The following is a 27,406-nucleotide window of genomic DNA, read 5'->3' as shown; positions in this document are numbered from 1 at the left end:
ACGCCACATTGTGCCTCGTTCCGTATCATGTTCTCTCTGTTGCACACGTAACGCCTCCCACTCTTCTTCTTCCTTGAACCCACGCTGTGGCGCTCATGTATGTGGATGTGCTTGGGCATCTACACGTGTGGAATAGCCGTTTGGGCGACTCCAACGCCACCACCGCCACAGCGAGCTTTTCTTCATTTGCTGTCAGGGTTGGGCGTGGTGGTTCCTTGACGCGCACCTCCTTATCTCTCTTGCGCTAGCTGACATCGTTTTTCCTCCTCCACCGCCGACGGCAGCCATGGAGGCGCCGCCCACCTTTTCATCCCGTGTGGGCCCGTCATCCACGCGTCTGCCAGGGCTGTCAAAGAGGGGCGCGCCACTGCGCGTCGGTGCGACTCGCACGGTTCCGTGCGTACGACAACGATCTACAGGGCTACTGGGGCTGCTGGAGCGTGGTGCCGTCGGGCCAGAAATTGATTTGGAACCTCTGCTCACGACGGACGGCCCCATGCGGTCGCAGCGGGTGCAGCTGCACAAAGCACCAGATAAGCGGCAGCGCCGTCCGCACGTCATGACCGAAAAATCTGGCTTCAACTCTGTCCGCGCCTACAAGTTGGACATGGAAGAGGTATCCAAAATACCAGCCTCTCTGAATCTGAGCGAGCTTCAGGAGTGGGAGGCGACACAGGCACAGGAGAGGCGTGTGCAGCGGTGCACCGTGCATGCCGCCGCGTCCCCGACAGCGAGCCCTCCGCGGATGTCTGCGTCTGGCTCGTCTCCGTCATTGGCTGGTGCTACAGCTGACTCGCTTCACGCCGCCGGTCCCGTACGAGAGGACACGCGCACCTACACGGAGCTGCTTGACTGGTACTCGATGCACGAGTTCATCATACGCAAGGGAAAGACGCTACGCAACACGCCTGAGTTTGCCTCCTTCAAGCGGCACTACGCGTCAAGCTGGAGCGAGGTAGAGCGCCTTATCGAGGTACTGGAGGAGATGCTGCTGAGCTACAGTGTTGAGCTGGTCTACGTGGATGGTAAGCGGCTCGCCCAGCTGGCCTCTTATCAGGCGCCCGACTTAATCTCTACGACGGAGATGCTAGAGTGCATCACGAACGCCGAGGAGGTGCTCCCCTTGCTCATGGATGCGTCACGCCCGTACCGCTACGGCCACCAGCGTCAGCAAGTGGCGTCTGCCAAGATCCAGTCGACGTGGCGCATGTATCGGCAGCGCATCGCCTACATCCACCTGCTGATCGGCACCCGCGCTGCTATTTCCATTCAGCGACAGTGGGCAATGTACCGCGCACTCTGCCTGACGCGTCGCACCATTCGTTCCTTCCGCGAGACTCGCATGAAGCAGTGGCAAGAGACGATGAGGGAATTCAGGGCTGCATGGCCGCGCATTGAAGAGAGCCGTCGCACGGTAGTTCACCTTCCTTCTCTTTCTTACCCCACTTACCAAGCGAAGAGGATGCCCTTCTACGAAGCGAGGCAGCTGGGGCAGCTAACACGACTGAGCATGCTAGTGGACCCGCGCGTGCAGCTTGTCGTTGTGGTGCCGGTGAGGCCGGAGGCGGAGGTGCAACAGTATTACACAAGTCTGCTTGCTGAGAGCGGCGTGCCAACTGTCGCCGGTCGCTTGACGTTTGTGGTACCCGAGAACACACAGCGGCTTCCTGCTGGGATGAGTCTCACACGTATAGTGCTGCTCTCCCCGCGTCTCCTAAAGCTGCTCTCTGCCCTGTGTACTGGCAAGCCAGCCTACATCGTACCCGGCGTCGTTGGGGCAGAAGAGCTGACATTGGCAACGCAGCTGAACATACCGCTGCTGTCGTCAGAGCCACGTCTGGTGCAGGGCTACGGCTCCAAGAGCGGTTGCAAGCGCTTACTGGAGGCTGCGGACGTTCTGACACCTCCCGGCGCGACGCAGCTGCACTCTAGAACGAACCTCTTGCATGCCTTGACGGGCCTCATCCTCAGTCGCCGCGCAGTCCAGCGTTGGCTGATCAAGTTGGAGAACGAGTTTGGCAGTCAAGGCCACGCATACCTCGACGTGAGCCGCCTACGTTCTCTGCAGGGTGTGGACTCTGGGGCTAGCTCCATCGACGCCGCGTCCCATGCCGCGCTGAGCGCGGCGGTGTTTCATGAGTTGGAGGTACATGGTGCGAAGCGCATGCGGCTCTTGCATCCAAGCAGCTACCCCAACTGGGAGGCGTACCTCACCATGTTTGACACCGTGGGTGGATGTGTCGAGGCCGTTCTGCCCGGGCTTTGCGCCTCTGTCACGGCAAACTTGTTTGTCGCCCCTTCTGGTGTGGTGCGGATTGAGTCCGTAGTAGAGCCGCTTCTGGCCCCGGCCTTCACCGCGATGGGGTCACTCTTCCCATACCGCACCAGTGTGCCGTACGCGGCGGTACGCGGCGCTTCTCTCAGCCTTGGCCAGGCGGCGTATCGCAAGCGTATTATAGGCTACCTGTCGGTCGACTTCGTGGTCACCAACGAAGTCGACGCCGAGAACACTGCTTCTTCCTCTTCTCAGCCGCGGCTCTGGGGTGTAGACGTGGACTTCGGGCTTACTACGCAGGCCTCTGTGCATGCGCTCGCCAGTGTCTTCAGCGGCAGTGTGTGGGACGAGAAGGAAGGCTCCTGTGTGAACCAGAGCACCGGCAAGCCGCTCGTGTATGTGTACAGCGGCGTTCTGTACAACCCGTACATTTCCTCTATTCGCCACTCCTCCTTCTTTTCCCTCTGCCGCAATCGAGGGCTCGCATACGACTGCAGTCGCCAATCGGGGATCGTCTTCCACTTCCTCAACGTCCTGCTGTGCAATTGCCTCGGTGTACTGTCGGTCGGCTCTGGGGAGGAGCGTGTGGTACAGCAGATAACAGAATTCCAGGCGCTCCTGAACATGGAGCTTCCCGCTCAAGGTCAGCATTCGGCTGACAGCAACTGCGTGTACTTTGCTTCCCTCGTCCGACAGCTCTCGCAGTTCTTGGCGTGAGGAGAGAGTGAACGCGTATGATGGTGGCGGTAGGGCCGTTCGTGGCGCGCCTCTATGTGTGTGTGCTTGTCGCCCACGTGCGGAGAGGTGGAGAGGGGTGTGTGGGACCTCTGTTTCTTCTGTCACGTGTGTGGGGGCGTCGATGTCTTTGTTTCCTTCCTGTTTTCCCCTGTTTGTCACCTACGATGTATAGAGAGGGCATGTTGTCCTGTCTGCCCCCCCTTCCCCCTCCCCCCCACACCACTGCTTGGAGTTTCATCATCTTCGCACGTTGGTGGCGTTTTTTTCGGCGTACACTCACTCGCCGTCTCCCTCTTCTGGCTCTTCGTTTTGCTCTTCCCCGACGCGCTTAACTCACACGAGGAGCGTCGGTGCGGCCCTGCCTCCTCCTCGTGTTCGATGCGTGTGCGCGGCTGTGTGTGCTGGCGCTCCTGCCCGGACCATGAAGCCGTGCTCCCATGTACACGCGTCCTCAGTAACTTGGGAGGCGCTTTGTCGTTGCGCGCACCAAGACGACACGAACCCCAAAGCAAAACAGAACTGACGCTCGAGACCCACATACAGTGTGCATACACCCGCCTGCGCTGAGCAGCATACCTGCTGTGGACGTTTCTCTTAGCAAATGCCTCCATGACAGTCGTGAGGGCCTCCGCCTGCGTTGCTGCATCTCAAGAGGTTTACCAGGATCGTCATGCTATGGCCTTCTCTTCTCCTTTCCACCCTCTCTCTATGCTGACACAGTCATCTGTGCGTCGCGAGGCTGCTTCCTGACGTTCTTGCCATGCATGATTCCTATCAAGGCTCGCCTCTTTAATGTCGCCTTCGCTCTTCTCTCTTCCCATTGGAATCCATGTTGAACACATGCGGTGGTGCGGCTGTCGAAGCATTTGGAAGCTGCACCACTGCAGGCCGCACTCTCCATTTTTCTTTTCTACTTCTCTCTCTTCATTCTGTCGTTCTCTTCCCGCAACGTGTTGCTGGCCCCGTCGCCCCCCTTTTTCTCTCTCTCTTTTTTCTCTGTCGACACTGGAGCTGACAGCCACACCCGCGATTGTCGCTCTATTCCACATCACCTTTCCACTTCCTTAGAACTCCTCTCTCGCGCGCAATCAGCCCCGCATCCTCTCTCCCCTTCGCTCGCAAATTTCCGCCGTTCGGCGTCTCATTACCGCTACGAGGCGAGAGTGGCTGTCGTCTTATAAACTACCACAACCTCCGCAACCCTCTCCTCGATACACTCCCGCTTCAGAGCGGTACGTCAGCTATGGACTCTAAAGGAAAGGAGGTGGTGGTCGATGTGCCATCGAAGGACCCACAGAAGAGCGACACCATCAATGAGAGGAAAAAGAAGGAGCATGAGCGCAAGATGAGCGAGGAGGACATGTTCATCAAGGAGGAGGTGGAGCTGCTTGTGGCGCGAGCCGCCGACAGCGATGTGGGTATCGCCAAGATTGCGGTGGAGCGCCTGGTGGATCTTCTTCAAACAAGCAGCAGCAGTAGCCTGGCTGCCGTACCACCGCCGCTGAAGCACGTCCGTGCTTTGTATCCGCAGCTGGAGGCGGCGCTCAAGAGCTCCCAGGACCCCTCTGTCTCGCGTCGCCTGCACGACCTCCTCTCCTTCATCTCCATGACGCTAGAGTCAGGCAGTAGCGGCCGCACACTACTGGAGCACAAACTCAAGGGTACGAAGAACGACTTGGCGCAGTGGGGCCACGAGTATCTCCGCTTTCTCGCCGGCGCCATCAGTGAGGAGTGGCGCGAGCGGCCCGCCAACAAGGAGTCGACCGACTCCCTGAATGGCTTTGTGGATCAGATCGTGTCCTACATGTTGGCACACCAAGACGAAGCGACGGCGATCGACTTGCTCATGGAGATCGACAGCGTCGTGCGCATTCTGCCGCTCGTGGAGGCGTCTAACTACAAGCGGATTGCAAGCTACATCGCGGCAATCAGCAAGTATTTGACTCGCCCCTCGGACAGCGAGGCGCTGCGTACGGTGTACGATATCTACAAGAAGATGCGGGCCTACCCAGATGCGTCGCTCATCGCCCTCATGCTGAACGATCGCAGCCTCGTTGCACAGCTGTTCAGGGAATGTACAGACAAACCAAGCCGCCTGCAAATGGCGTTGTTGTGTGCCAGGCAGAAGTGCTTCCTTGATCTGGATTGTGAGGAGGACGAACTCTTACAGGATGCGAATGGCAACATGGGTCTCTCGCAGCTGTACCGCCACACGGCGCAGGAGCTCGGCTCCATGGCTCCTAAGACTCTGGAGGAGGTGTTCAAGATGTCGGCAGATGAGAAAAACGGTCCGAAGGACCTGCAGAACAACTTGGTCTGTGCGTTTGTGAGCGGCCTGGCAAACTGCGGCTACGGCACTGACAAGTTCCTCTCCGACACCCCCACCTTTTTTTTCGACCAGCGCGAGGACCGCATCATCTCCACCACGGCTGCGCTTGGACTGCTACACCTGTGGGACCACACGGAGGGCCTCCAGCAAATTGATAAGTACTTCTACTCGGAGAGCACCTACGTGAAGGCTGGCGCGTGCCTCGCCTCTGGCATCGTCATGTGTGGGGTGAAGAATCCCTTTGATCCTGCGCTGGGGCTGTTATCGGAGCAGATCAACGCGCGAGAGACAGAGGTGGCTGTTGGTGCCATCCTTGGCCTGGGCTACGCCTACGCTGGCACGCGCAAGGAGGACGTTAAGGAGCTACTCATCCCGCTGCTGGCGGACTCGGAGCAGAAGCTCTTGGTGCAGTGCATGGCCGCCTACGGCCTCGCCACTGTGTTCGTGGCCTCTGCCGATGAGGACATCTCTGAGACGATGATGAACTGCCTCATGGAGGTGCCGGAGAGCAAGCTGAAGGAGCCCTGTGTGCGTTACCTGATCCTGGCACTCGGCTGCATGTTTCTGGGGCGCCAAGAAGCCGCGGACACCCTACTGGACGCCACCCGCGCGCTACCGGCGGTGATTCAGCGCTACACGGAGATTGTGGTGCGCAGCTGCGCTTTTGCAGCCACGGGTAACGTCGTCGTCATTCAGAGCCTCTTCCATGTCATCGCTGAGAACGACGACGCGCCCGAGAATGACGAGGAGAAGAACGAGGACGAGGCGGGTGGGGGCAACGCCAACGAGGAGGCAGCAGCGAAGCCAGAGGGGGAGGAGACGGTGCCACTGAATCACAAGGCGGCCGCTGTGCTCGGCGTCGGTCTCGTAGCCGTCGGCGAGGATCTCGGGATGGAGATGACAAAGCGGGCCATTATTCACTCGCTGCTAGCGGACACTGTTAGCAAAGGTAAGGATCCTATGTCAGGGCGCTGCGCGGTGCCGCTGGTCTACGCTCTTCTTTCCGCCGGCAACCCCAACATGCCGGTCGTGGAGACGCTGAATCGACTTGCCCACGACTCAGACCTGCCGACAGCCACCAACGCTATTACAGCGATGGGTATCGTTGCGGCCGGGAGCAACAACGCCCGCGTCGCCACGAAGTTGCACAGCCTCTCCTCTTATTACCAGAAGCCAGTCTTTGCCGGGGCAACCTTTGCGGTGCGCCTGGCCGAAGGTCTCTGCGCGATGGGTAAGGGGCACCTCACCCTCTCCTGTCTGCAGAACGACAACAATGCAGTGAGCATGACGGCACTGATGGGTGTGCTGAGTCTTCTCCACAGCTCTCTGGACCTGTCGAACACGCTGCTTGGTGAATGTCACTACATGTTCTACGCGATTACCCCGTCAATTAGCCCGCGTATGATGATGACTGTCAATGAGAATATGGAGCCGGTCGACTCCGTACTGGTGCGTGTCGGTCTGCCAGTGGACACGGTGGCCCTACCGGGCAATCCGAAAACAATCACCGGCTTTCAAACTCAAAAGACGCCGGTGCTGCTTAGCGCGACAGACAAGGTGGAATGCGCTGATGCCAAGTATGTGCCTCTTGGGACGGTACTGGAGGGCATTTGCGTCGTGAAGGAGCGACCTCAGGGGGAATAGGGCTTGTGTGCGTCGTACGGTAGAACGTAGTGGGCGTTTTGTTATTGTCCACATTCTCTTTTGTGTGCTCGTAGGCTGTAGTTGTTAGGGATCTCGATCGTTTGACGCGCGCGAGTGTGCACGGTTGGACACGGATGAGCGTGGCACTGCTCTTCTGTGTCGATGAAGGGACGAGATGAAAGGCACAAGCGCAGGCGTCGGTGCGTGCGTGTGACACGTACTCGTGCGAGTTTTTCCTGCTTGAAGAAGGCGAGGTGAGGGCACCGCCACTTCTCGTGCTAGAACATGCAGGCGTTGTTGACTCTGTCAAGCGGCAGCGTGCACTTGCTCGATCAGCGCCTTATGCTTCTTTGCTTTGACCGAGTGAGGTGGTTACCTGCCTGTGCGTGCGACGGTGTCTCTCTCTCTCTGATTGATGTAATGCCGGTGGGCGGTTTATTTTTCCTTCTGTTTCGATTATTCGTCTCCTCTTCTTCACGGCGTTCATATCGCGCGACGGTGTGTGCCGGCGGCGTGCACATAGACTGAGATGAAGCCTCCCTCATGACTACGTGACGAGGGACTCAGAAAGGTACGTGGGTGTCGCTTTGTTGGCGCGCGGATACATCTACATGACCAGGTGTTTCTTCTTGCTGTGGCGTGCGTTCGCTGCGCCCCACGCATGCCTCCTTCCATTTTGTCCTCGATGAAGGGCAGCGGGCAGGCCCACATTCGCTGGCTTGGTGCGTATGTCTTCTTCCTCACCACATCCTCTTCAGCAGGTGGATGAGGGACTGGCGGCTTTGTTTCTCACACACACACACTGACCTCTGCGGGTCGTATGATGTCTTTGGGAGCCACCGGTACTCACGGCGGGCTGCACCGTTCTGTGCGTATGGATGTTGTGTATCACGACACCATAGCCCCCATTTTTTCTTTCCCATCCAGCGTGACTTTCTACTTCACATAAAGTTGCGCACTGACCGTCAAGTCGTACTTCATGCCCAGCTCTGTCACGGCTCTCCCTTGAACTGCTCACTGCCCTCCTTATCTTCGCTACTGTTGTCCGTGAGCGATTGTGAGCGACGACCCCCCCACTCAGTGGGGCGCAACACGCAAATTTCCACAACGAAGATCGTCACAAAACCGAAGTGGACACGTTAAATTATCGTACCAGCCGCGGGTAGACCCCCCGCCCCCCCCACACACACCCACACACCCACACACCCACACCCACACACCCACACACACACAAACTTGCATACATACACGTGCACCCCCAGAGTGCACTCCTCTCCTCAGAAGCAAGAGGAACCGCTTTGGGTGGATCTTTCTTCCCTCGCATCTCACGCTTTTTCCTCGGACAAGCGACTTCTTCCTTCCGTGCTTTACTGCTGTGTTGTGCGGCTTGTGTGTCTCCCACTTTTGCCAGCCCCCGATTGTCGTTTTCTTTTTTTCTCCGCCTCCCACCAGGTGGGAATGCCGTCGACTGCAGACGGAGAAGCGGTAGAGTGGCAGCATAGCAAATGCCTACGCGCAAGTGCACTGACGTAACGTAGGCCGCTCGCGCTGTTACGTTCGCGTTTGTGAGTCTCGCAAACGGTACATCTCACTCATCGGCGAACGCATCGACGTGTTGGTGTGAGCAGCGCTCCATGTTGTGACTTCCCCGTCTCGCTTCCCTATCGCTCCCTCATTATCCTTTGCGCATGTGCCTCTGAGTGGCTCAACGCGAACTTGACGTATCCGGGCTAACTTGCGGCCTCCTTTGCCTGTTACTTTTTCCTCTCGTTTTCCTTTGCTATTAGTTTCTCCTGCTTCTTCTCGCTGCCTTCCTGTCTTCGTGTGCTCTTCTATCATTCAATTCCCTTTTCTGTCGGTGGAGCACTCCAGTGCGCGGGATCCCAGGGTTCAGTGCCCCACTCCGTGGGAAAGTCAGGCAGCTCCCCTATCCCCGCCAATGCCGCCCCACTTCTGGCGTTGACAGGGTCAGGCACCTGACGACGCCGGGGAGAGGCCAGAGCGATGCATCGATACGGATGTCGGCGGGCCGCCCCTGGACGGCGATGCGTCGGGGCGACCTGCGACGGTGAACACGTCTGTGCGGCCCATGTGGTGGGCAGGGTGTCTGCCTGGCTCGAGCGTCTCGCACCCGGCTCTCACTGCCTACTGGTGCGCGGCGCCTGCGCCACCCCGAGGCAGATGGAGCACGTGGCGGCGTGTGGGGTGGGTGTGCAGCGTTCCCGCCAGGGCCTGCGCTCAGATGACTGCGTCGGCGCGCTGCTGTGGCGCGTGCCTACGGCTGCTTTGCACGGCGCGGTGGGCCTGTGACCTGCCAGGGCCGGTGGTGGAGTGGAGTGTAGGTCCCTCCTTGTCGGAGCAAATGAGCCCACTGGGCGCATAAATGTGATACTCAAATATCCCCTTTGCCTCCTCTCTTTTTGATGTATTCGGGCAGTGCGTGTCGTCCCTTCATTGTCGCCTCCTCACCTCACAGCGAGTTGGCTGTCTTTTGTGAGACCATTTCTGCAGTGGTTTTCTTGTTTCTTCGGTGTTCTCTCAGCATTTCCGCGTCCGAGACGCTCCATTTCCTGTCTCGAACATTCTGGCCTACTTGATCGACCGCCGTGACTGGCAAGAGTGGTTTGTACACGAAGCTGCAGCCCTGTTGTATTGAAGGCAGCCTTCCCAATCTTCGCCCTTTATTTCTATCTGGCTCTTGGGTGCTTTAGCGATTCCTTGCAGCTTGCAAGGCACACGACGATGGCAATGAGCACCAACAATGATATCGAGCGTCAAATCATGATGGAAATGGAAGCAGAGATCCATCGATCGCAAGGGCATCGTCGTGATCTATACTCTAGCCCTCCACCCTTTGAAATCACCCCTATCACGGAGGACCCGATGGAGGTCACCAGGAAGGCAGAGGTAGAGCGAATTCAGCGTGAAATCGAAGAGCGCCTCCGCCGGAAACAGAAACAGCAGCGTGACCCTCTGCAGTTGTCGCCAAGTTCCCTGCCCAATCAAGGCGTGCCGGGTGCAATCTACAGCTCTTTACAGCAGCCCCCAAACCTTGCCTCGTTAACTGGAGTCCACAGTCGTTCTACAGTCGATGCATCTCTTACCAGTGAGCCTAAGGACGACGCCGAGTCTGAAGGTCTGTCCGAACTTCGCCAAAAGGAGGAGGAACAGGCGAGGAGAGATACGGAGAATAAAACACCAATGAATGCGGAGGATAACCTGAGCAGCAGCGCCTCCGTTCAAGTACTGCGGGAGGCGGAGGAGCAGGCCCGTCTGAGAGCGGAGGAAGAGGCTCGTCGTGAGGCGGAGGAGCAGGCCCGTCTGAGAGCGGAGGAAGAGGCTCGTCTGAGAGCGGAGGAAGAGGCCCGTCTGAGAGCGGAGGAAGAGGCTCGTCTGAGAGCGGAAGAAGAGGCCCGTCTGAGAGCGGAGGAGCAGGCTCGTCGGGAGGCGGAGGAGCAGGCCCGTCTGAGAGCGGAAGAAGAGGCCCGTCTGAGAGCGGAGGAGCAGGCTCGTCGGGAGGCGGAGGAGCAGGCTCGTCTGAGAGCGGAGGAAGAGGCTCGTCTGAGAGCGGAGGAGCAGGCCCGTCTGAGAGCGGAGGAGCAGGCCCGTCTGAGAGCGGAAGAAGAGGCTCGTCTGAGAGCGGAGGAAGAGGCTCGTCTGAGAGCGGAGGAGCAGGCTCGTCGTGAGGCGGAGGAGCAGGCTCGTCTGAGAGCGGAGGAAGAGGCTCGTCTGAGAGCGGAGGAAGAGGCTCGTCTGAGAGCGGAGGAAGAGGCTCGTCTGAGAGCGGAGGAGCAGGCCCGTCTGAGAGCGGAAGAAGAGGCTCGTCTGAGAGCGGAGGAAGAGGCTCGTCTGAGAGCGGAGGAGCAGGCTCGTCGTGAGGCGGAGGAGCAGGCTCGTCTGAGAGCGGAGGAAGAGGCTCGTCTGAGAGCGGAGGAAGAGGCTCGTCTGAGAGCGGAGGAAGAGGCCCGTCTGAGAGCGGAGGAAGAGGCTCGTCTGAGAGCGGAGGAAGAGGCTCGTCTGAGAGCGGAGGAGCAGGCTCGTCGTGAGGCGGAGGAGCAGGCTCGTCTGAGAGCGGAGGAAGAGGCTCGTCTGAGAGCGGAGGAAGAGGCTCGTCTGAGAGCGGAGGAGCAGGCTCGTCTGAGAGCGGAGGAGCAGGCCCGTCTGAGAGCGGAGGAGCAGGCCCGTCTGAGAGCGGAGGAGCAGGCTCGTCTGAGAGCGGAGGAAGAGGCTCGTCTGAGAGCGGAGGAAGAGGCTCGTCTGAGAGCGGAGGAGCAGGCCCGTCTGAGAGCGGAGGAGCAGGCTCGTCTGAGAGCGGAGGAGCAGGCCCGTCTGAGAGCGGAGGAGCAGGCCCGTCTGAGAGCGGAGGAAGAGGCTCGTCTGAGAGCGGAGGAGCAGGCTCGTCTGAGAGCGGAGGAAGAGGCTCGTCTGAGAGCGGAGGAACAGGCCCGTCTGAGAGCGGAGGAGCAGGCTCGTCTGAGAGCGGAGGAGCAGGCCCGTCTGAGAGCGGAGGAGCAGGCCCGTCTGAGAGCGGAGGAACAGGCTCGTCTGAGAGCGGAGGAACAGGCTCGTCTGAGAGCGGAGGAGCAGGCCCGTCTGAGAGCGGAGGAGCAGGCCCGTCTGAGAGCGGAGGAGCAGGCCCGTCTGAGAGCGGAGGAACAGGCCCGTCTGAGAGCGGAGGAAGAGGCCCGTCTGAGAGCGGAGGAGCAGGCTCGTCTGAGAGCGGAGGAAGAGGCTCGTCTGAGAGCGGAGGAGCAGGCTCGTCTGAGAGCGGAGGAGCAGGCTCGTCTGAGAGCGGAGGAGCAGGCCCGTCTGAGAGCGGAGGAGCAGGCCCGTCTGAGAGCGGAAGAAGAGGCTCGTCTGAGAGCGGAGGAGCAGGCTCGTCTGAGAGCGGAGGAAGAGGCTCGTCTGAGAGCGGAGGAGCAGGCCCGTCTGAGAGCGGAGGAGCAGGCTCGTCTGAGAGCGGAGGAGCAGGCCCGTCTGAGAGCGGAGGAGCAGGCCCGTCTGAGAGCGGAGGAGCAGGCCCGTCTGAGAGCGGAGGAGCAGGCCCGTCTGAGAGCGGAGGAGCAGGCTCGTCGTGAGGCGGAGGAGCAGGCCCGTCTGAGAGCGGAGGAGCAGGCTCGTCGTGAGGCGGAGGAGCAGGCTCGTCTGAGAGCGGAGGAAGAGGCCCGTCTGAGAGCGGAGGAAGAGGCTCGTCTGAGAGCGGAGGAGCAGAGTGCGCCGCAGCAAGGGTTGTGTTTATACCCTTATGGAAGTGGAAGGTTATCGTCAGGTGAGTGTGAGGTGCAGAGTGAGGGAAGAAGCGATTCTAAAGACTCTGCCTCCGAGACCATTAGCCGGTACTCGCTCTCTACTCTAGAGGCCAACCGCAATGACAACGGTATCCTCTCGAGGACGGAAGAAACGTCTGTGAAGGGCATAACGAATGAGGCTTCGATTGAGAGCTTTGAGGCGACCCTGTCCGCGGAGCTGAAAACGCACGGACTCATAGAGGATGCGGTCAGGTGTAGCCGAATTGATGTGCATCGATACGAGACTATTCGCGAGTCGGGAAAGTGCTTGTTTCCTCCCAGAGAGATTACGGGGGAGGTGCCGGCGCACGCAAAAGTGCAGCTGGGCTTCTTCTCTGCCAAGCAGACGATCATCGCTCTTCAGCGTCCGCATCAGAAGTCGAACGCCGACCGCGAGCGGCCGTGTGGGGCAGGTGAGCGCTCGCTTAGCACCCTCAAGTGTTATTTCGAGTCCGAGGTGCTGAGTGATCGCACCCTCACGGTGGATGACGATGATTACCCGCATAACGCCCTCACGGAACGTCTTCTGACGAGGGCAGAGCTAATGAAGGGTGATAGTGCCATGGTACGGAAGGCTGTTTCACAGATTTCCTACGGCGACCCGATTCAGGTGTTGGAGAGGGCGTATCAGAACAGCAAGGTGGACGATGATGCGGCGACCAAGTCGACGGCGGCAAATTTGTGGGTGAGCGATATTGACACCCGCAAGCCGATTCCAGCAATGCGCACCTTCACCGGGGGCTTTGTATATTGTATTGGTGTGACGAACATCAGCAACCGAGTAATGGAGCTGCACGGAGTGGGGACCGATCCGCTTGTCATTGCGGCAGCCCTGTACAGCTGGACGGAGCGGCAGAAGGTAAAAGTGTCTGAAACGTTCTACTTTGACTCCGAGCTGGACGTCTTCTATCCTCAGAAGCAGCGCAGCGAGCTTGCAAAGAAGAACCAGGTCGTGGCCTTTGTGCCAAACGAGTTCAAGGGCACACTGCATCTCGTGATACGTGTGTACCGACCCTGCTGCGAGGACTTCGACACCTACGTCGATTTGTACAGCCGTGCGGACCGCTATAAGCAGATCCACGTTGCTCCTATGAAGCAAGCGACGTTGCTACTGACCCAGGTGTCTGATGTGCTGGAGGAGCTGGGCTGGAACTCGGTTCCGCTGCAGGACGAGGCAAACCACCTGTCTACGAAACTCTCCGTCGATCGTCTCTACTGCAAGGGCTTCTCTGATGCGGATATGTTCAAGGTGATAAAGGACGAGCGCTGGCGCGGCACCCAGAAGGCGCTGCCAGTGGACATGGTCTTCTCCGTCTCAGATTTGAGCAACCACGAAGTGGCTTTTCCATCCGATCACTCAGAGCCGACGCCAGAGGAGAACGAATCGAAGGTGAGCCTGCTCGACCCTGATGTGCCGGGTGCTCGTCCGGTCATCTACCGCTACTCGCCGTGTTGCATCCCAATCCTCAACGCCGGTTACTTCACGACGTACAACAACGTGTACTACTTCTGCGTATCGAAGCTGAAGGTGATGTACACAGGCACCCTCCGCAACATCCCCGCTTCGCATCACACCTACGCCTTTCAGATTTGTGTGAAAGCCAAGGACGATGGGCTCTCGGAGGAGGGTGCGATAAGGTGCATCTACGGACGTGGGCTGTCGAACCTGTCAATGGAGACCACGGCGTGGTCGTCCTCGGTGCACAACTCGAATGACATGGTACTGAACGACGAGTTCAAGATACAATTGCCGCTAAACCTCTCCGACCACCATCACATCTTCATCACCCTCTATGCCGTGTGCCCGAGAAAAAAGCTACCAACGCTTGGGCAACCACGTACAATTAAGATCGGCTACGCCGCTGTGCCATTGATGATGAACGGCGTGGTACAGGTGCACGACAGCATCGACATTAAGTTTGTGGCGTACGATCAGGCCGCCATTGCGGCCGCAGGTGGGTACCTGAAGAGCTTTGCAGAGGCTCCCGCGAGCTTTCTTCTCAACAATGGCGAAGGCGTCGTCAGGGCTTCCAGTCAGACCAAGACGACGGTACACGCATCCAACCGCATCATTGCATCTGTCTTCCGACAGTGCCCTCCTTCTATTGCAGAGATGAAGAAGAACGACAAGGTACTTGACCAGTGCGGAGAGCTGCAGAATCTGCCTGGGATGGAGCCGGACCTGCACCGCAGCGTGATCAGCCTCATTGCACAGCTTCCGTTGGCAGAGATTCTGGCCTTTTACCCCTTTCTCAGCGCATACGCCTTCTCCCTCATCGGTTCCGGCTCGGCAACGGTGTCGCTGGCTAACCGCATGCACATGCTTGACGTCCTTCTCAGCATTACGTCCAAGGCGCAGCACTACGACACATCCGCTCACACAATACGTCGACGTCACAACGCCGAAGGGCTGACACCACAAGTATTCGTCAAGACAAGCGTTGGTAGTCTTCTGTACCACTTCCTGTCCAATGACACCCTCTATGAGGGCGCTGAGTGTAGGTACAAACGCCGCCTCTACAGTGGTATGGCCGAGGTGTGGCTGAACCTACTTCGAGTGTTAGCGCAGCAGCCTAACGGCGGCGGGGCGAACGCATGGAATGAAGACAGCGACGCTATTCCAACGCCTTCCTCCTCTGCTAACTCTACCAGTCCTAACCGTGGCAGGAAGGCACCGCCGCCGGCTCGAAGCATTCTGCGTGAGATGAGCAATCTGTCGTGGTTTCTCTTCGACATAATCTTGCGGTCCATGTGTCTCTGGGCAGTCGAGAACCCGGCGGTGCCCCGCCAGGAGCTCTTCCATTCATCTTTCTACACCACCGTGGCAGAGCTCTGCATTCTGGCACTGTCGCAGTTGTCCACCTTTGACGAGAGTCAGCTTGTGCACTACGTCGCTATCTTTGTGCGCAGTCTGATGCACTACGCCGACCGTGGTCGCGTGTTGATGATCTACAAACGCATTACTGCTTACTTCGAGGAGGAGGGCAACTTTGAGAGCCTTACCAACTTCCTCAAGTACGTCCTGGAAGGCCCGGACACGATTTACCTGCTGTTGCCCTCCACCGGTGCGGCGCACCCCGTCTTCCTCACACACATTGTCGTTCACTCGTTCACCACTCTTCTGATCAACCCGAACCGTGTCACACGGTCGATCGCTACCGACGTGCTGTATTCATTTCTGCGCCGCCTCGCCAACGACTCAGGCACGCCGAGCGAAAACCTCACCTGCATCGCGACACAGCTGTTTGTGCTGGTACGCAACCTTGGCCCGCACTGGAAGGCAATCACGCAGCCCAATGACAAGATTCCGATTGAGGTGTTTCAGCGGGACAAGCGGCAACTATCGATGACGTGCCTGTGGATTCTCTACTATACGCCCCGCCGCACGATTCGGCAATGGCTGCAGGAAGAGCTGGATGGAAAGATCATTGCCGGGATGATGCAGATCGTGGCCGAGTCGCAGTCTACCTTCCGGTACACCGCCACCCCCGGCACAGGCGGTGCAAATGACACGACAAGTGAGACAGAGAAGAAGCGGGTGTGGGAAGCTCGCATCGCGACCTTTGTGACCGCTATCGGCACTCAACTGTGCAGTGTCTTTCTGAATGACATTCCGAAGGTGCTGTGCACGGTGCGTGAATGCAGTCCTCACACCGCCGTCTTCCCCTTCTTTGTAATGCTGGAGTCGGTGCTCAACTTGGGCAACTCCACCATTTCCCTTCAAATGAGCTCCGCTGTGCTGCACGAGGTGGTGTGCAAGCTGTTCCCGGAGATTATCAGCCGCAAGGCGAGGATGGGGAACGGCATGGTGCTCCTCACCTTCCGTCTCATGAGCAGTTGCTGCCAGTACGTTCGCACCTCTGCGAGCTGTACGTTCCTGCTGATGAGTCAGGTCTTCTTCTCATGGAAGAACTCGCTGTCCAAGATCCGTTCGCTGACTGCGAACGCGCTCGTCTCCGTAGCGGAATCGCGCGTGAGAGATCTGCGTCTCGCTGGGCGCTTCATCGAGTTCCAGTTCGATGAATTGATCGAGAGGGCCAAGGTGGAGGAGGCGGACTACACGGCGCCGTCGCCCGACTTCGCCTCTCGCTACGAGGACGACTCGAACACACCTGGCGGTGATGCACAGATGAAGTACAAACAAAAGGTCGAGGACCTGGCTATGAGCGTGCGGCGAAATCTTCCCATCTCGCGCTACTTGCTGGAGAGGTCGAACGTGCCAGACCAGCAGCCACCACGTTTCTCTGACGAGTTTGCCGCCATGTCAGCGACGGTGCTCAGCCTCTTCGACGATGTGTTGCGTCTGCAGATGGACGACTCGATGAAGTTCAAGGAGGCGAAGGCGACGGCGTACTTTGAGGTGTTCCGCAACTTTCTGCGGCAGAACGCGCTGAAGGAGGCCCTGAAGTGGCTCTACCGACTGCACGACGCACACAGAGCAAACGGCGACTATCTGGAGGCGGGCATGGTGCTGGTGTTCATTGCGGCCCTGTGCTTCCGTGTCACGGAGGTTTTCTACTTTGTGAAGGGGAAAGACTCGAAGGGGGCCCGCATGCCGTTTGAAGTTCTCTCTCATGTCTTCTGGCACGACTACGTGCGCATCCTGCCCGAGGTGGATATGTTATTTCCTGCAGACACGGTGTACGGAGTTGTGTCGGAGCTGTACGTATGCCCCGACGACGCGTGCTTCTCCATGGAGGGCCAGGTGAAGGCACTGAAGGAGGCGGCCGAGTATCAGGACAAGGGTCAGTACTACGAGTACTCGCTGCAGACAATAGGCATTGTGAACAAGTACCTGGAGGCGGTCAGCGACTTCAAAGGGTCGTCGGTGGTGCATATGGCTATGTCCACCTGGTGCACTGCCATCGCAGAGCCCAAATCGAGACGGCACAACAATCGCTACTTCCTCGTATGGGCTCGCATGGAGCGTGACTCACCTCCCAAGTCGCGTAAGGAGCTGCAAGAGGAAGCAAATGACGGCATGGTAGGAGAGAAGTTGCACGGACTGCCGAACGACAAGCCTATTCGCCGCATCTACAAGATGCCTACTATCACCACTCTGGACGAGTTCAAAAGCTACGCCAAGGCCTACGTAGAGTCGCTCTTCTCTGACACCTCGCTGGTGCGACTGACAGACGACTTGACAGATACCTTGCCGGCCCTGCCGGAGCCTGACTCGAAGCGCAAACGCGTTGCTGCTGTGCACCGCCAGCCGAATCACTGCATGGTGACAGTAAGCGAGGTACAGCCGTACTTCGCGAAGGGTACCCCCGTCCCCCCCGACGGCTTTGACCACTCTATGCACATTAGCTACTTTGAGAACACCGTGAGCATTGGCAGCCGTGAAGAGGTGACGGACGGTCGCAAACTCGACCTCATGGCGCAGCGTATGAGTGTGAGCACTTACGAGCTGGAGCGCTCCTTTCCCTCCACGACGTCGGCCATCGACATCGCTAAGACGCATCAGGTAGTTCTTAATCCATTCCAGACCGCAGAGGAGATACTGAACAGCCGACGAGAGGCCATTAACCAGGCCCCAGTCAATGACGCCTTGATCACGGTGCTGCGCAAGGCATTCTCACCAAAGGGACTGCCGCCCGGTGCGTACATGAAGGAGGTGATCGCAGTCATGGGCGACCACCCTGAAGTGATTCACGCGGTGCGGGCACTCAGCACTCTCGCCCGTGCGAAACTCGACGCCTGCGTGGGGATGGACGCCATGGTCAAGAACCCCGAAGACTACGCGCTGGTGCTGAAGGCGGTGACCGACATCGAGTGCTGCTTGGTAGCCATGGATGCTCCTGACGAGAATGGTCGCACTAGCAGCAGTGGCATCTAGAAATTCCTGCGGCAGCATTCTGTGTACGGGTAGGGCGTATGGCTTATCTGCCTTGGGCATGCGGGGTTGGCATGCACGGGCTGCGGAGGGCGAAATGAGGCGATGCGCCGTTGATGAATGCGCATGTGCGCGTCTGCCGGTGTTTGCGTGTTGTGCCGCGCAAGGCGCTAATGACGAGATTGCCTTTGAGCTCCTCAGGCGTTGCGCTTCTTTTTTCTCTTTCCGATGGGCGTTTCTCACGCAGTAAGTTGTGTGGTGCTTTGGTGTAGTGGAGGGCTCTCTCCGTCACTCCAACTCCCTGTTCAACGTGCCGTGTGGTGCGGTGGGTAGCAGTGGGGGGGTGCTTGTGTCTGTGTACGCGTCATTGTGTATTTGTCATCAGAGTAGGGTGGACACCTGCCCCATTATTTAGCAAGCAGTGCACAGGAGCATGCGTGCGAGTCGCGAAAGAAGTAACTGGTGCTCATTCAATTCGCTCCGTCTCTAGTCGGTGGGGGGTTCCAGTGAGTGGCGCTTTCGTCTTGTGTCTGTGCTGAGTTGTGTTTCCTTCTCTCTCTCTCTCTCTTCTACCCGTTTCCTCGTCTGATCGGTTTGCTCACCTTTTGTTGTGTTTCAGCCGCTGTCCTTCTCGATTTCCCGTGTGCGTCATGGCGTATGTGCGTGTGTTGCGGTTGCGATGGCCGTAGGTGTGCAACTCCGGCGTTTTCTCCTCTCTATTTTCTTCTTTGTTATTTGTCTTCTTGCATTCTCGTAGTTCTCTTGTTCTCAGTCTTGTGCCTTTAACTCACAGCCACTCAACTAACGAACAGAAGGTGACAGTAGCGATGACGTGGCCTAGCTGCGAATGCGATTGATCAGGTATTACTACTGTCGCTACGCTGCCTCATCACCACGCTGCCGCACTCGCCGCCCCGGCAAGGACGGATCGCGCGGGGTTGTCTCACATACTCGTCGCGGCTTGCACACACTCCAGTGCATTTTTGTGCCTGCAGACATGTCACTTTAGGAAGCAGTCGATTTTCGTTCACCGTTCCAGTAGCACCCCCTTGTGCTATTGAAGAATGATTTGTAGAGGCGGCAGGCGACTTCGGATGCATACGAAGATGGAGCGGCGCTGCTCCAGCTTTAGCTGTGCTTGCCGCCTGAGGCACTCGTGCATAGTCTCTGACACTTTCCCTGTGCGCTCGATTTTGTTCTCTCTCGTCTCTGCGCCTCAACGCGTCAACTGTTCTCTCTTGCTTCGCTTTTGCGTTGTACTTTCTCCTTCCGCGCTGTGGTGGGCCGCGAGATACGACGCATCAGCTTCACACTATCGAAAGGGTGTACTCGGCTGCTCTGACGCTGAATTCCTTGCGGAGAAACATGGCAGACGCCTGCGAGTTCAAGAACCAGATCACCGGCGAGGTGACTATTCCTCCTCGAAGGAAAAGGGAGACTACACTTGAGGACGCTGAGACGCAGACGTCTAAGCTGAAGGTCAAAATCCACGAAGTCCAGACGGACGTCAGCTGCTTCCAGGTGTCGGATCAACTAGACAAGGGCGTTGGCACGGAGCAGCGGTCATCTCAGGCGACACTAGAAGGGTTGCAGTACGTGTACAGCGGGGTCCCCCACAATGAAGCGGAACTCTCCACGTTCCTGGAGCAGTCCATGGACAAGTTACTGGCAATTCTGCACCGAAATGCCACGAGTAGCGTCTTCGACGACTACTCCCCCTCCTGGTCGCGCAAGAACACCAAACTCTCCGTTCTATATACCCTCACGTCACCTGCAGCCAAAGAGCACAACTTGGAGGCGTTGGGGGTGGCATGGAATGCTCATGGTAACATTGTGGCTGCTGCCTACGGTCTCATGGAGACGTCGGGCTGGTGCCACAAGAAAGGCTACGTGTGCGTGTGGAACCTGGCTCGGCCAGACCTGCGGGAGAATAGTCCACATTACACACTGGAGATGAGGACAAGCGCCACATCCATTGCCTTTCACCCCACAGAGCCGTGCATGCTGGCCGTCGGAACCTACAGTGGTGAGGTTGTGGTGTTCCCAAGCGTGACCGAGAGCGTTCCACAACAGTACTCCTCTTTGGCGTCGGGGGTCGCTCACACCGAGCCGGTTACGGTACTGCAGTGGGTGAAGAACCCACAGGAGCCCCGGCGAGACCATCGGTATGTTTTGTGCTCTGCGAGTCAGAGTGGGCTCATTATTCTCTGGAGTCCGATGAACAAGCTGTCAAGGCCGGTCGCCGCGTACAGTGTGCGGAGCCGCCGCCACCTCACTGTCGGCATCACGGCACTCACCTATGGCGGTGTGCATAGTGAGCGCGGTATTTACTCCCCTGCATTGGACGGAATCCTTCTCGTAGGTCTGGAGAACGGTGAGGTAGGCTGCGGTCGCACATGGCCATTGCCAATTGGGACGAACTCCCAAGAATCATGTACAACTGTCCCTCTTGAGCTGGACTGGCTGGAGAGTCACTGTGGCCCGCTGCAGTCGCTCAGTGCATCCCCCTTCCTTCGGCACCTCTTCTTGACCACGTCCTCGGACTGCAGCGCGCGTCTGTACTCGGATCTCGAGCGCTCTCCTCTCCTCACCCTCGAGCCATCTGCGGAGACGAAGGGCTACCTCTACGACGGTCAGTTCAGCCCGTTCCGGCCCTCAGTAGTGGCAGTGGTGTCACGCAGCTCATGTTTGCGCGTGTACGACCTCCAGAGGGACCAACTCGGGCCAGTGTACACGGCGGCGGTGCCGTCTGAAGGAGGAGTGCTGAAGGTGGCCTTCAACTCCGCCGCTGAATGGCTGGCCACCAGCGATGCGCGCGGTGTTGTGCAAGTGTGGCACCTACCCACAGGGCTGTCCCAGCTCACTGAGCTTGAGCGTGCGGCTCTTCGCGCCAGCCAACCCACCCGCGACGGCCCCAAGGAGGTGCAGGACTCGACTGCTCTCCTCAGCCTGTTCGGGTCTCGTGCGTAGATGCATGTCGGTTCCGCTGAGTCTGTCCAGTTTACAGACTCTCTTTTTTTGTCCTTTAGCCCTTTCTGGTGATGCCCCCCGCCGCCCGTGCGTGTGACGAGGGCGTCGACTCGGTGTGGTGCCCAAATATGCCACGCGAGACTCGTGCATCGTTCGAGACTCAAAGCGCACTGCATTTCACGCTATAGTCTTGCACGCAGTGATCGGAGTACGCACCTCTCTCTCGCGCTGCGCGGGGGTTCCCCAGCTAGATGTATAGCGTAGCCTCCTTGCACTCCCTCAGAACCACAAGCTGCGAGCTCTTTGTGCGCATGCACATGCCTATTCCACGGCACCCTTCTGCTTATCACACCCGCTGCTGTCAGAGGCGTGCGGGTTCAGGTGAAGGTGGAATGCCCCTGCTGACACAGGCGCATGACAGTGTCCCACCAGCCACGGTACATGCCGGCGTACCACCCAGACACGTCCTCTCTGGCATGGACGGAAGCGGAAGAGGCAGACAAGGGGCCTTCCTTCCCAGGCAACAGCATCGTCCTGACACCGGTCGCAGGATGCAAAAAGCGAAGCACTGCGCGCACACGCTGTCAAGCACAGCTGGCACGGTGTATCGCACCTGTGCATAGTATCCAGAAGCCGGCAGAGCATGAGTGACTCACGAAAAAGGCGTGAAGCGATCCACACCCAACAGCCCCAAAAGTACATGTAGGCGAACCGCGCAGATCCACATCCGGTCAGGCGGGTTGATGAGACATACATGCTGAGTGCATGACAAGAGCACCCTGAGTGACACCATCGAACCCGCCAGACTTTGATGTGGAGAGTTTCGACGCCACATCACGGGATGCTGTGGCTTGAAGCGACAGAGGAAAAAGCATGGCGCACAGGCGGAGTACGGGGTTTCCGAGAGCTCTGATTTGGGGTTGGCCAACTTCCTTCCTGAGCTCACCCTGTGCACATCTAGACTTATCCCTGTTACCTACACGACGGGCGCTACAGCTTCCGCTCTAGAGCAGGACTCTGGACGCACCCCACTTTGATCATGGCCTGCAGTGCACCCAGATCCGTGTGTGGCACCAATTGCTCAACACGTATCCAAAGAAGGGACGAAAAAGGTCGAGGAGAGTCCGTCAGACACATGCTCCGATTCAGCAGCACAGAGCTCACCCTAGACAAGGAGAATTTAACGGTGGTGTAGGGGGTGGCAAAGGTGAGCTGTAGTTGCGTATGTATCTGTTTGCTGGCTTTTCCGTGGTGGAATGATGTCTTGCGAAGAAAAGTCTCTCTTGAACTTCACCGGCATTCTGCTGGAGTGTTGCAGCGTGTCTCGTTGACTCTCCCACTCTTGTGATCTCTCCAAAGCATCATGGTGAGTGTCTTTGAGGGGACCTATGCGTGTTTGTGTGGTAGGATGCAGAAGGTGCACACGCGACTTTCAATGCAGCACTAGGCGAGGTTTTGCGATGGGTGGAAGTCAGGCTCGACTCTCGTTTATTTGCCCTTTTCTGTTGTCCATCCACGTGCTGGGCCTCTAACACACAAAGGGGGGAGGAAGGGCGAGTGCATTATGCCCGTCTGTCCTTCCTTCTCTTTACCCATCCTTCTCGATCTCCCCCCGTAAGCAGACGATCATCGTGTGCGCAAGTGCGCACTTCGCAGCGGCTCTTCTTGAAGGTAGGAAACGGCATCAGCAGTAGTAAAGTACACGCGACAACACACATACACTGCTCTGTGCGCACTTTTAGCGCTTGTGTGACCCTTTCCTCGCCACTTTCTCCCCTTACTCATCGCTGACTTTCTCGTTGTGAATCGCTGGTGCTCTCATCATCTTCCTGCTGATTGGTGTGTTGGGAAGAGGCGTAACGGAGTATTGTGGCGCACACTACAAACCTTGGAAGGGCGAAGAAAACAGCGCAGACTCTTTGCTCGTGTTTTGTCTCCTCGCCTCGCTTGGTAGATCTTTCCTGCGTCTCTCTTTCCCGGACGCTTCAGCTTGCCAGGGCCCTTGTGGTCTTCACTCAAATCCACCCTTTACTGCATTGCGTGTACGGGTTTGCCCGCCTATGTGTGGATCTTCATAGACACTCCTCAACTAGCCGCACACTTCTCTCCCCCACCTCTCTGCAGATTAGCTCACATGGTTTTCTTGCGCCTCCGCGTCGCTGTGGTCGGTGAGCCAACCTCCGGCAAAACGGCATTCGTGCAGATGGTGCACAGCAACGGTGCCGTCTTTCCCAAAAACTACCTCCTGACAATGGGGTGCGACTTTGTTGTAAAGGAGTTCGTGATGGACGAGGACAACACGGTCGAGGTGTCGCTCCTGGATGTGGCGGGGCAGCGGCTGTATGATCGCATGACGGCTCATTATCTAGAGAGCGTGTCTGCCTTTATTCTCGTGTACGACGTCTCAAACAAGGGAACGTTCGAGTCGTGTCGGAAGTGGGTGACTAAGGCGAGGGCTGTGAAGAAGGACATTATCGGCTTCCTCGTGGCGAACAAGATGGACCTCGCTGAGAAAGCAGAGGTCACGGACAACCAAGCAGAGGTATTTGCACGCGCAAACCAGCTTACCTTTTTCAAGTGCTCAGCGCTGCGCGGCACGGGCACGGTGGAGCCCGTGGAGAAGCTCGCGCGTCTGTTCTTGGAGGCGTATCAGAAGAGGCTGACCCAGTTGTCACAGGTCAGCACAAGTTCGTGACAGGCGGGCACCGGCTTCAGCGTATTGCTGCACACCACCTCATCGAGTATTGCTTCCTCGATGTAATTTGAACGTGCAGGGTCGGCGAGAGAGGTATGCGCAGCGGCCTGCACTGCGGCGAAGGGTCATTCTGCATCTAGAATCCCGCTTCCCTCAGAGGCATTCTCCTGCAGGCGCCAGTGCTTTTTTATTTCGAGTTGTCTATGATGATGCTGATGTGCAATACTGTAGAGCGTTGGGATCCGCCCTCTAAAGGTGTAGAGAAGAAAAACTGCGCCCATACTTAGTGAGGGTCTCTTCCGTCAAAGGACCCCACTCGAGGTTCTCAATGGTGGTGCGAGGCACACTGTGCGGAGGAGTGAGACCCCCTTTCTTCCAGCTCCTCTCTCGTCGACAGCACGGCTTCTCTCATCGTTTTCCTTTTGGCGCTGCACGACTTGCAAAAGGTGCCCGGAGAGGTCTGTGGCGATGTTTCTTTCTCCCAAGACGAAGAGGGAGTACGCCCAGAACAAAAAGATCCGCCCCGCAACACCCGCTGGGCGAGATGCTAACTTCCCCGCTCCTTCTCTTGAAGTTTCGTTGCTCTACTCTCTTTCTTGTCCCCTCTATTCGCCCTATTATCTCTCTCCCTTACTTTCACCGACATCAACCGTGCACCCCGTGGACAGCTGCGCACTGCATGAGTCACAGTCCTTTTCTGACTGCTCTCTACGAGGATGTACGGATTCGGCTACCGCTGTGGACCACACAGTACGTAAACTTCGTCTCGAATGCCGCATTCGCCGTCTCGAGCACATGGATCGATGACAGCGGTGCGAAGCGTCAGTATCTCTTCATCCCAGTCGAGGCGAGTGACTCTAATTCTATCAGTGCGGCAGCATTGGCGGAGTGGATAGCACTTGTGGAGGCGTGGCAAGCAGCACACAGGGAGGATGACGTAAGCTGCTTCGTCGGCTTTGTGGATCTGGCCGGGACCGTGTCCTACTACAGGTGTGAGACTGCTGTGGCCAGTGCGTTGTGAGACAAAATCGACGCTTACAGGACTCGCCGCTGAGGCGACAGTGTCTCTGAGTGGGCCCTGCGGCGCACCACTTGCCGAGGGGAAAACAAAGAGGCGTCACTGCTCAGCCGCTGCCGCAACAGCAATAGGCTAGAGCAGTATTGAGGTGAAAAATAACCGAAGAGAGCGGCCGTTCCAAGCCTTTTCCTACTCCTGTCACTCACCTTTTTCTCCAGATGCGCTGCATCACCCCATGCGCGCAGCGGAGGGTTATGGGAGTGCTGGGGGTGTGCTGTATCGCTCAAACTCCAACCGCATGGCGCTGCTCTTTTTGTCTCCCAGTCGCCGCCATTTGCCTCTTGCACGCCGCTCCATTGTTATTACCATTTTCTTTCCCTCCTTTCTCTCTCTCTCTCTTATCTGACGCACGTGCTCTAGTCAGACGCTTGTGGTCGACTGTTTCGCAATCTCTGCGGAGTTCCTTCCGTAACGGCTGCCTGTTCCTGAGGCTCCATCATAGCAACGAAGGAAGAAGCACGCCTCTTCCTTTCAAGTGCACGTTAGACACCTGACGCTTCCCCAATCCTCGTCGCCTTCTTTATTCTCGTCTTTATTGGCAGGAGCGCTTCACCGTTCTCCTCCCTTCGTACTAAGTCCTTCCACAAGTGCAGAGGGAGACAAAGCTGTCACTGGCGTAGCACGCACGTGCACACATCACTGCGTACGACTAGGGTCCCCTCCACTTTATTTTTTGCCACTGCGCCTTCTAGTGAACGATCAGACGGCGTCTTTGTTCCTCTCCGGCGCACAACTGCCCTCTTTACGCACGCAATGGCGGACCCCAGCTGGCGCCGCGCCTGCGACCTGCTCGCAAAGCACCTTCAGTCGCTGGGGCAGAAGATAACAGCGATACGGCGTATCTCTAACCGGCGCAGCTCCATCGAGGAAATCAAGAGAGAGCGCGAGGAGGTGAAGCGCATCACACATGACGCCAACGTTACCGATGTGCAGGATATTCGCAAGATAGTTAAGTCATTTGAGCGCTTCATACTACTCGACAAGAGCCTTAGCGACGAGGGTAGAAAGCTTGCCAAAGACGCTGAAGTGATTCTCAAGGATTATGAGAGGACCTGCAACGACTTCTACCGTAAGTGTATGGAGGGCGAGTCTGCACGGGGCGCTCAAAGCAGCCGCGCGCTTCAGACATTCCGTGAGGCAAGCGAGGATGACGATGAAATCGAAAGGCAGTCGCTGCTGGCCAGAGAGTCTCCGCAACGGGTTCAGTTTGAGCGCGACATGTACGAGGAGCTCATGCTAGAGCGCCAGCGCGAGACAGGTGAAATCGCGGACAACGTGCGGGACATCCACGAAATTTTCCAGCATATCAGCGGGATGGTCAACGAGCAAGGAGAGCAGCTCGAGGTCGTCGACAATAACCTCTCTGCGGCAGAGCGCGCTACTCGCAACGCCTCGCAGCACCTGCGCCGCGCGCAGCAGTATCAAACAACGTCCTCCCGGAACAAGATTCTCTTCATATGCATGCTGATCATGCTTGCCATCGTTAGCATTGGCCTTCTCCTCAGCTGACCTGTCGAGCTGTCTCTTACCATTGATACATGCATGCAGTTCGCCCCCCTCTCTTCCACTTCAGCTAACGCTCTCTGACGGTTCGTGTCTGCACTGATCTCAGTCACTTATTGCGTATGTTAGCTCTTCCCTCCCTGTGCTTACTCTGTCTTTGTTGGTCCTTCTCGCTGAGATCGGGGAGAGGTAGGCTGTTACGCTATTTACCCTCTCTTATGCGTTGTCTTACGATCTCTACAGCCGAATCTATCAATATTGCCGCAGTAGGCATATGCCCATTGGTGCTCGTCTTGCTTTTTCTTCGTCTCCTTCCCTCCCCCCTGTCGGTGGAGCACCCCAGTGCGCGGGATCCCAGGGTTCAGTGCCCCACTCCGTGGGAAAGTCAGGCAGTTCCCCTATCCCCGCCAATGCCGCCCCACTTCTGGCGTTGACAGGGTCAGGCACCTGACGACGCCGGGGAGAGGCCAGAGCGATGCATCGCTACGGATGTCGGCGGGCCGCCCCTGGACGGCGATGCGTCGGGGCGACCTGCGACGGTGAACACGTCTGTGCGGCCCATGTGGTGGGCAGGGTGTCTGCCTGGCTCGAGCGTCTCGCACCCGGCTCTCACTGCCTACTGGTGCGCGGCGCCTGCGCCACCCCGAGGCAGATGGAGCACGTGGCGGCGTGTGGGGTGGGTGTGCAGCGTTCCCGCCAGGGCCTGCGCTCAGATGACTGCGTCGGCGCGCTGCTGTGGCGCGTGCCTACGGCTGCTTTGCACGGCGCGGTGGGCCTGTGACCTGCCAGGGCCGGTGGTGGAGTGGAGTGGAATTTACGTTTTATGGAAGAGAGCGGACGCACTGGGAAACATTTTTTTCTCTATTTGATTTGTTCTCTGCCACTACGTTTTGCTGTTGTCTTTTCACGTTCTCTGTTGTCCACGGTTGTGCTGCCTTTGCTTGCGTGTGCCCACGTCTACCAATCGCGTCGGACGCTTTCTGCGTAGCGGTGGCGAAAACGCAGAGGGAACTCCTCTTAGTGGGCTCCAGACTTGCGGCCTGCTAGCTC

The 27,406-nt window shown here is 57.9% G+C and overlaps 7 protein-coding genes across 7 annotated transcripts; all 7 read left to right on the top strand.

The window, feature by feature from the left end:
• Positions 1-496: 496 nt before the first annotated feature.
• Positions 497-2,992, top strand: LBRM_29_0140 (conserved hypothetical protein; the record flags this gene model as incomplete). Its single annotated transcript, XM_001566312.2, has 1 exon — positions 497-2,992. One exon carries the CDS (start codon positions 497-499, stop codon positions 2,990-2,992), a length of 2,496 nt encoding a protein of 831 aa, XP_001566362.2.
• Positions 2,993-4,256: 1,264 nt separating this feature from the next.
• Positions 4,257-6,986, top strand: LBRM_29_0130 (putative proteasome regulatory non-ATPase subunit; the record flags this gene model as incomplete). Its single annotated transcript, XM_001566311.1, has 1 exon — positions 4,257-6,986. The coding sequence occupies one exon, from the start codon at positions 4,257-4,259 to the stop codon at positions 6,984-6,986; it is 2,730 nt and encodes a 909-aa protein (XP_001566361.1).
• A 2,748-nt stretch (positions 6,987-9,734) lies between these two features.
• Positions 9,735-18,113, top strand: LBRM_29_0120 (conserved hypothetical protein; the record flags this gene model as incomplete). The annotated part of the gene is made up of 1 exon (XM_001566310.2): positions 9,735-18,113. One exon carries the CDS (start codon positions 9,735-9,737, stop codon positions 18,111-18,113), a length of 8,379 nt encoding a protein of 2,792 aa, XP_001566360.2.
• A 1,362-nt stretch (positions 18,114-19,475) lies between these two features.
• On the top strand, positions 19,476-21,080 carry LBRM_29_0110 (conserved hypothetical protein; the record flags this gene model as incomplete). Its single annotated transcript, XM_001566309.1, has 1 exon — positions 19,476-21,080. One exon carries the CDS (start codon positions 19,476-19,478, stop codon positions 21,078-21,080), a length of 1,605 nt encoding a protein of 534 aa, XP_001566359.1.
• A 2,134-nt stretch (positions 21,081-23,214) lies between these two features.
• LBRM_29_0100 (putative ras-like small GTPases) lies at positions 23,215-23,775 on the top strand (the record flags this gene model as incomplete). The annotated part of the gene is made up of 1 exon (XM_001566308.1): positions 23,215-23,775. The coding sequence occupies one exon, from the start codon at positions 23,215-23,217 to the stop codon at positions 23,773-23,775; it is 561 nt and encodes a 186-aa protein (XP_001566358.1).
• A 679-nt stretch (positions 23,776-24,454) lies between these two features.
• On the top strand, positions 24,455-24,796 carry LBRM_29_0090 (conserved hypothetical protein; the record flags this gene model as incomplete). The annotated part of the gene is made up of 1 exon (XM_001566307.1): positions 24,455-24,796. The coding sequence occupies one exon, from the start codon at positions 24,455-24,457 to the stop codon at positions 24,794-24,796; it is 342 nt and encodes a 113-aa protein (XP_001566357.1).
• An 810-nt stretch (positions 24,797-25,606) lies between these two features.
• Positions 25,607-26,362, top strand: LBRM_29_0080 (QA-SNARE protein putative; the record flags this gene model as incomplete). The annotated part of the gene is made up of 1 exon (XM_001566306.1): positions 25,607-26,362. The coding sequence occupies one exon, from the start codon at positions 25,607-25,609 to the stop codon at positions 26,360-26,362; it is 756 nt and encodes a 251-aa protein (XP_001566356.1).
• Positions 26,363-27,406: the final 1,044 nt, after the last annotated feature.

This window comes from Leishmania braziliensis, chromosome 29 (assembly GCF_000002845.2).
Source record: "Leishmania braziliensis MHOM/BR/75/M2904 complete genome, chromosome 29".
In the NCBI taxonomy this organism is placed as follows: domain Eukaryota; phylum Euglenozoa; class Kinetoplastea; order Trypanosomatida; family Trypanosomatidae; genus Leishmania; species Leishmania braziliensis.
This window is presented reverse-complemented; position numbering and strand designations above follow the sequence as displayed.